Source organism: Macrosteles quadrilineatus, unplaced genomic scaffold, assembly GCF_028750875.1.
Source record: "Macrosteles quadrilineatus isolate MER2022 unplaced genomic scaffold, UCM_ALF_1.0 Scaffold_8__2_contigs__length_117827958, whole genome shotgun sequence".
NCBI lineage: Eukaryota > Metazoa > Arthropoda > Insecta > Hemiptera > Cicadellidae > Macrosteles > Macrosteles quadrilineatus.
Window position 1 is genome coordinate 71,848,577 of NW_026542601.1, and position 8,500 is coordinate 71,857,076.

The following is an 8,500-nucleotide window of genomic DNA, read 5'->3' on the forward strand; positions in this document are numbered from 1 at the left end:
TGTTTATGTAAATGTAATAGTATGTTTAACAACCAGTAAATTAATTCTTGGCACATTTTTAGGGAGGACTTCTTAACAGCAGACCGGCTACCAACCCAAGAAGAAAAGAATGAGATTTACATCAGTCTTAAGTCAGCCGCCGAGTCTGGTCACGACTTCTCTACCAGGTGGTTCATAAAGAACGGAACCAATGGAGGTTAGTTTCCTGAAATATTATTAGAGGTAATTCAGCTTAACATTTATTTATTATTCTCCCTTTATTAAGTTTAAACTTGCCTTTTTACTATTTTTTAAACTGCCTTTAGAAAATAATTGTGGAATTCATAACCTAAGTGAGGTAAGTGTTAAGGAAAACAGTGGGAAGATTGAGATAATATTTTTTCCTACAGTCACCCGACAAAGTTGGCTTCCTTGTACTGTTTATAGTACAGAAAGCTGCTAATCGCTGCATATTTATACTTTGCCATACGGTTTATACTTTGATAATAATACTATGAGCAGCTGATTGACTATTATAACTACGATTTAACCTGTCATTTCGTGTTTATAGTTTCGGTATTTCTGAGCTTTCTGGACTTTTCTTTTAAACGTTTTTAAAACATTCCAACAATCTTAATAAACAAGAAAATACCTTTAAAGCATTTTTTTAGGCGCGGAAACCACTTCAAATTACAAAAACATACGGAACTATATTCTCAAAACGCGGAGCACATTTCTTGCCGAGGAAAAATAGCGGAGTGATACGGACCGCGGGTACTACTTTCTCTAGGGCACCATTTGTGTTGCCAGCTGAACCTAAAAACTTGTTGTATAGTGTTTGAAAGACTAATTATTTATATCCTTTATGGTGACTGTAGGAAAAATTTAATGTGTAACACGAGTGAAAAAGGCCTTTGCTGCACTCGAGATCATTCCACACTCGCCTGCGGCTCGTGCGTAAACATTGCTCTCGTGTGCAGCAAAGTGCCACTTTCACCACTAGTTACACAAATAACTATTTCCTACAGTCACCCGACACAGTTGGCTTCCTTGTACTGTTTATAGTACAGAAAGCTGCTAATTGCTGCATATTTATACTTTTTCGTACGGTTTATACTTTGGCGCACATCAGAGGATTCCAACGAAACAACACAAAACAGCGTGGTTCTATTATGCACATAATCCGTGTACGCTAGGAAATAGGTTGGCAACACTTAAAGATAATAATACTATGAGCAGCTGATTGACTATTATAACTTACGATTTAACCTGTCATTTGTGTTTATAGTTTCGGTATTTCTGAACTTTCTAGACTTTTAAACGTTTTTAAACATTCCTACGATCTTAATAAACAAGAAAATACCTTTAAAGCATTTTTTTTAGGCGCGGAAACTACTTCAAATTACAAAAACATACGGAACTATATTCTCAAATCGGGGAGCACATTTCTTGCCGAGGAAAAATAGCGGAGTGATACGGACCGGGTACTACTTTCTCTAGGGCATCTATTTGTGTTGCCAGCTGAACCTAAAAACGTGTTGTATAGTGTTTGAAAGACTAATTATTTATATGCTTTATAGTGACTGTAGGAAAAATATAATGTGTAACACGAGTGCAAAAGGCCTTTGCTGCACTCGAGATCATTCCGTAAACATTGATCTCGTGAGCAGCAAAGTGCCACTTTGCCCACTAGTTACACAAATAACTATAGTCTACTCTAGTCAGTTAGCAAAGTTGATATTTCTCTAATCTACATTATTTTTACAATCTAAATTACAAACTATGTTCCTCACAGGTAATCTCTCCAACATTGATGCTCCTCACATCATTCCTGTTGATCTCAACGCCTTCCTTGAACAGAATGCCAGACTTCTCTCGAACTTCTACAAACTTCTCGGTGATCCCAAGAAAGCATCACATTACCAATACAGAGCTGATAAACTACTTCAAGCTATTGAAGCTGTAAGCAAGTAGCCAATTTATCTTTTATTTGATGTGAATATGTTTGTAATATGGATTTTTAAAAGATGTAGGTATGGTTTAGCTTTATTAACCTGAAATTCTCCCGTTCACATGGACCTTAAGACCTGTGTATGGAGTTTATCAAGAACGAACTGTATAGATAATGTTTAAGTGATTGCACTATGAAGCGAACCGACGACACTGCTGTCATGGTTTTAACAGACTGTTGCTCAATTAAAGCTTGTTTTCATCTATACATTAGGATGCAACTCGGTAAAGTGCCTCGGAGAACTACAACTATGTACTCTCACTCTGATATCTAATTTTAGTAAAAAAAAATGATGCCTGAATTTGCAATCGTCTAGATCCTACAAAAATATAACAATTTAAATTTGTGGATTGTTTTGGGCAAACCAATGTTTCTCACTTAACAGCCAATTGGAGCCTGTAATATCTGATAACTTATGTGTTGTTTCAGATTCTGTGGCAAGGAGACAAGGGCATCTGGATGGACTATGACCTTGTCAATTTGAAGCCTCGAGACTACTTTTACATGAGCAACTTTGCCCCGTTGTGGACTAGGAGCTACTCATTTCCTCGTGAAGTTGTGTCAAGGCTTGCCCTCAATTATCTGGAAGAGAGTAAAGTGGACGAATATATCGGTTAGTGTCTTTTTATCTGTTGATATGTCATACGAGGCTTCTATAGAAAGTACAAAGTGTTGCTGTATAGAAGAAAGGTATTTTAGTTTATGTGCAAAATTTCACAAAAAATTACCTTTATCAGTTAGTGATTTTATAGAACAGTATTTGATCATCCACAGGTAGGGTCGTATTAACACAAAAAGACAAATAAACAAAGATCGGAGGTTTGAAATTCTTTTGTAAAAGATTATGTGCTAGATCATCAGTGCTATTTATTTTTTCCTAATATTCTCTCTTAGTACAGATGACAATAATTTGTTTTAAGGTGTCAATCTCAAGCCACCTTAAATTCTAATTTGTTATAGTTCGGCCGCTTAGAAAGCGACCTGCGCGCTAATGCTAAACCAATGCTAGAGGAGGACGCTTTCTAAGCGGCCGAACTATAGTAGTTTTTATCCCTTTAAATTTACGCCATCTGTTGTTCTTACAATATTAGTCATCTGATTTAATTCCAAAATAATTAAGTATGTTTTACACCAACTTAGGTTGGGATTTGCCCAAAAAAAAAACAAAAAAAAAAAACACTAGAAACTAAATTTAAATTTTACATTACCAAGCAAGTCACTATGTCAAGACCACTTTTTCAACTTTCAATGTTTCAATGTTCTTTGAAAATACATTTTGAACTTGTCATGTCCAGGTGGTGTTCCAACTTCACTGAACGCTTCAGGTGAACAGTGGGACTTCCCCAACGCTTGGCCCCCGCTGCAGGCAATACTCATACAGGGGCTGGACAGGCTAGAAACCCCAGCGGGGAAACAAGCTGCGCAACACTACGCGACCAAGTGGCTACGCAGCAATTACAAGGGTTACGCGATCTTCCGCAAAATGTTTGAAAAAGTAGGTACCACATGTTTTGAGGTTGTACAAATTTGTGTTCATAGATAAAACATACTCCCTAAGTAGATATCTCATCCTTATGGATCAGCTGAAGCCAATTTTATTGTTTGTTCTGTCCGGTGCACTGTAAAGGTTGTGTTTTGCTTACAATTTTTGTTATTTCAGTCAAAAACCTCGTTTAACCAAATAAAACTATATAATTATAAACAATAACACGTCCCCTAGTTATATAACCAGTTAAGCACAAATCATGAAATTAACCTTAGAATAATAGGAACAAAATTTCATTGTCACCGGACATGAATTAAACACGAAAAACGGGCTTCAAAATTGACAATCAGATGAGAAGTCTACTTGTGTTGGTTAGTATATGGTTGTACTAATCAGTAGTAAAAATAGCTTGAAGATCCAAACTTAATGATTTTAAGTTGGAATATCACTAGTGTTATTGTTATTAGACATAGCTAATATTATTGTATTACAGTTTTTAGAAATGTCTGACATTAACACTTATTGCACTGGTGTTGGTACTTTTACTGTTAATCAGGCTAATTCAAACTGATGAGTGACATTGTTTCTCTCCATGAATGAGACAAAATATTGTATTTAGCTGAGTTCTAGTCAAATCTGGTTGGTAATAGAAGGGTGTTCTATTTGTCGTTCTGAATAAAGTTAACAAAGTGATTTGATTTTAAAAAGTAGGGACTAATTTTAGTTTGAAGAATCATAGTAACGCTGCACAACTCGATAGTTTTGAACATTTAAGTAAAGCATGTGGTTTATTCTAATACTGTCAGCAAGAATCATAAGCTTGTGTAATGTTTTTTGTAACCAACTTTTAGTATATTTTGTATAAATATTTATTTCCACTCTCTTCAGCTTATTAAGTACAAAAACCTGATACACACCAACATGCCTTGAAAAGATCTAGATTTCCTAACTCAAAGGAAGTTATTTTCTCGTCTCCTGATGTGACATACTTTAGTACCTCTTGTATATTATTATTATCCTTCTAGGCTATGCAAGTTTGAGTCACTCATGTACATTTAATTTGTTATCAGTACGACGTGACATTACTTGGCCAGACGGGAACTGGGGGAGAATACGAGTTCCAAACTGGATTCGGATGGACGAACGGAGTCATATTGGAACTACTAAATACTTATGGAAGAAAAATATCAGCAAATGGCACAGACAGTAAGTGTGATTTATTACACATAAGTACAAATCAACCAAAACACACAAAAAAATCCATAAACTAACCCAGCTAAAAGAAAACGCACTCACTTTTTGAAGGATGAAGACGGAGAAACATTATCCTGGATCGGTCTATTATTACTCCCCTACATGTTGTGACATGTCTCTTGGATTTGTGTAGATAGAAATTTTAAACTATTAAGGGTTTATTTTTTACAGTTATTTTTCTTTTTAATACTTTCAACATTGGTATTGGTATTGGTAACCCAAGATATTCATCCATTAAGATGTAGTTATTCGCATTTACATTGTGTAATCAGTGAAATGCCTTTCAACCAAAGATAAAATACTGTTAAACCTGCACAGTATTGTTTTGTAAATAACACCAAATGTTGCAGCAATCCATTTTGCTAAGTATTTAACCACAGCACACTCAAATCTCAGTTAATTCTTATCAAACAGAAAAAATGTAAATATTCTAAGAGATGTTATGTAAATACAGTCCTGGTGGAGGTTCCCTTGCATGAGTAGGGTGGTAGATTCAACGCATGATATCAATAACAGTTTAAATGTTTACTTAACAGTAACACCACTAACCCATTTGTGTTGTAGATGTTATCATCCCATGACGTATGTCTGTGTGTGTGTGTCAGTATCAAGTGTAAGTATATTTTCATTCATCTTCATCTTTAACAGGTTCATATTTTGCTCAAAATAACTTAAAGACTAGAATATTTTTGAAACTCATGTGAAATGTAAAGTATAAATATAACCAATATGACCTGTTAATGTCAAAAATGTGGTAAAATATTAGGATAGTAATTTAATGACAGTAGCTGTTAATCTAGCAGCTAACCCAAGTATCACATTTACATTATTCCTGTGTTTGCACAATTTAATTTAGTGAATATTATCAGTCACAAAGTCTAATTTATTCTCATATTCTTGAACTAATCCATTTTTTCTGACTTTAAAATAATCTTTAAATGGCGAGTTTTCAAACATAGAAACCGCTGTGAATCTTTAATAATGTAAAAAAAATTACAAATGGAAAAAGTGTAATAGAAGTATTTACCTGTATTCTGGACTGAATAGCAGTTAAAGTATAATCATTGAAAGCCTGTAGATTTGTGAACTAAAAACAGTTTTTATTAATTGTTTTTGGCTTTGTATCATGCGTTTTGGTGTTTTGGTGACATTATTTGTTCATGACAAATGTTTGTTTATGGTTTTTCCTTCTCAAACAATTGATTAATTGATTTTAAACTACCCTCAGTACAATATATAAGAGCAGCAGTATGGAAGAAACACTATAGTGCCTGTGGCGGCCATAGCGCCCCTACAGGGCCTGTGAGCTGGGGGGCCCGCGAGCCTTGACCGGGGTTTTTCGGGAAATTTTATCGGACCCAGACCCGAAGCGGGCCCTGCCATACGGGCCCTCCTATCCTATCATAAGAATATTGATATGAGTATATTACTATACCTTTTTTATTACAACATTTTGTTAAAACCTTGAGAAATCTAGGATGTCTAGGATAACATTACCCCGCGGTTGGCGATGACGATATTGTCTCCGCGGTTGCGGGAGATGTTTAATACAGAGCGCGGTAAAAAAAACCGATCTATTTTATGTAGCGCACTGTTCAGCAACAGGTTATCTGAGAGTGATGGGGTTTTGCTCGTTGGGAAGCCTACACGATGCCATTATCTGTGCCATAGATAATTGGTCTCCTGAGCATCATGCGTTTGTTATCAAGTCGAATTTAAAAAAAATGATTCAGTCATTGCAACTTAGTGGCAGTTCCGTGCATTATTTTTATTAGGGCGAGGTTGATTCCGTCAAGTGGCACAATCATGTGGTGTGTTACCAACTTTAGAACAATGAATTCTGTGTTCAAAAAGAAGCTGACAAGCTGTGCAAAGTCAGATAGGACGTCAGACAACAAAAATTCTATAGAGTCCGTGCTGCTGTGGAAAACGGTCCTCGTAGGCACGCCTAAAAACAAACATCTGCTCGGAACATATCTGACCGCTCGGTTAAACTAGTTATGAGGTTCGATCTTAATTCTTAACCCTACAGATTACTGTGTATTAATTTGTTTAATTCTATTGACTATCTATACAGCACCGGAACCTCTCCATGTTGACCTAATTTAAAGAATGCATGGAAATGCCGCTGAGTTGCAATGACTGAATCATTACTTTTTAAAACAACTATAATATACATAACAAACGGGTGTTGCTCAGGTTGACCACTGCTCTATGACTATGACTCTATAATGGCATCGAATAGGCTTTCCAACAAGCCTACCCCCACCACCACCCTCAGATGTCCTGTCGCTGAACAGTACAATGCAAAAAAATAGATAAGTTTTTATGCCGCACCCTGTATTTTGCCTCTTTTGTGGTAGGCCATAATAATGTCCACACGACCGCGGGAGACGTTCAGGATTTTGCTGCGATAGTGGAAGACAATATTGTGACTGTGCGAGACATTCAAGATTTTGACGCTATCTCAGAAGACGATGATGACGTTTATTTTTCAGCGGGAGATATTTAGGATTTTGCCGCGATTCTGAAAAAAGATGTTGTTTCCGTCCCCGAAGGAGATGTTAGGGATTTGGCCGTAATCGCCGGAGAAGATGATGAGACGCTGGAGATGTCCTGGGTTTGGTTTCAATCACGTAGACGATGATAATGTTTCATTGACCCTATGAAGATATTCAGAATTTTTCCAAGATCATGGAAGAACGATGATGATGCGAGGTGTCTAGGGAGATGCCACGGCAAGCCCAAGTTCAAGCTCATTTGGAAATACCTGTGATAATGTTTTTAAAGATTATGGGAGAAGTGCCTGGTAAATAAACTAGGCCGTGGGTTCTTATCGCCACCACTGTATGGTCCAAAGAGTCATTAAACTGAACTCACTATTAGTGCGTTCAACTAATTATAGCAATCACTACTACGACACCTTAGAACTTGATTTAGTTTAGAAGTAGATGTTATTATAGTAGTTGGTATTTAGTCAATGTCAATTTATTCAATATTTAATCCTGAGTCCATGGAATCCTGAATCAGGGTAAAACCAGCACAGTAAGTATTTCAGATATAACAATATATACACACTGTAGTTATAGGATATGCCTTACTTATGTACTTCTCAAATCTCTTGTTCTAACAAGATCTTTTGTCTGTTTCAGACACCAAAGACACATAATGATGGCGAGAGCATCACATTCCGTCCATTAGGGCCACTACAGCCCTGTCATCCTTCACTTCAGTGCCTCATCCTCCCTAACTTATAAATTATTGTTAAATTATTTAACTTGTTATTTTATTTAAGCGATTGTGATATGATGAAATAAAAAGTATTTTTAGGATAATGAATCATGAAACGCTCTCTTTGACTCCCTTTGGCAGTGCAAGGTTATTATTACTCCTGAGCAAAAGTTACTAGTAGACCTGCCAGTGCAGTAGTAAGTTCTGTATGACACATCTATTTGAAAGTTTGATCAATCTTTATTCACTATTGCTAGGTATTGGTTATAGTTCTCACCTGGTAATCAAAACATCGTGGGTTCAATCCTAGAGACCACAGGAAGCAATGATGATATATTTGCGATCCCACAAAATATTAAAAGATTTGCCGCGATAGCAAGAGATGATCTGTTGCCTTTATGATGCAGCAGATAGAACAACACAGTCTCAGAGAGGACGCAGGAAGCAAAAAATGATTCATTTTCTTCAGTCCCGTAACAGCTAACTAACTAGTCTTGTGTTGTGTTGTGTCTGTTTGTGGCTATTTCATCACTTCTGGT

General features: G+C 36.4%; 1 protein-coding gene across 12 annotated transcripts in view; it reads left to right on the forward strand.

The window, feature by feature from the left end:
• Positions 1-8,077, forward strand: part of LOC128999902 (trehalase-like) — a 51,360-nt gene extending 43,283 nt beyond the window's left edge. For 11 of the 12 annotated variants that reach the window (XM_054426671.1, XM_054426667.1, XM_054426660.1 and 8 more), the window contains 6 exons: positions 63-196; positions 1,775-1,941; positions 2,420-2,603; positions 3,286-3,485; positions 4,547-4,682; positions 7,883-8,077. In XM_054426671.1, the coding sequence (XP_054282646.1) occupies positions 63-196; positions 1,775-1,941; positions 2,420-2,603; positions 3,286-3,485; positions 4,547-4,682; positions 7,883-7,899 (838 nt within the window). In that variant the 3' untranslated portion in view covers positions 7,900-8,077. Of the gene's footprint in view, positions 1-62; positions 197-1,774; positions 1,942-2,419; positions 2,604-3,285; positions 3,486-4,546; positions 4,683-5,294; positions 5,331-7,882 lie in introns of those variants that run through there. The other variant, XM_054426661.1, reaches the window with a different exon arrangement.
• Positions 8,078-8,500: the final 423 nt, after the last annotated feature.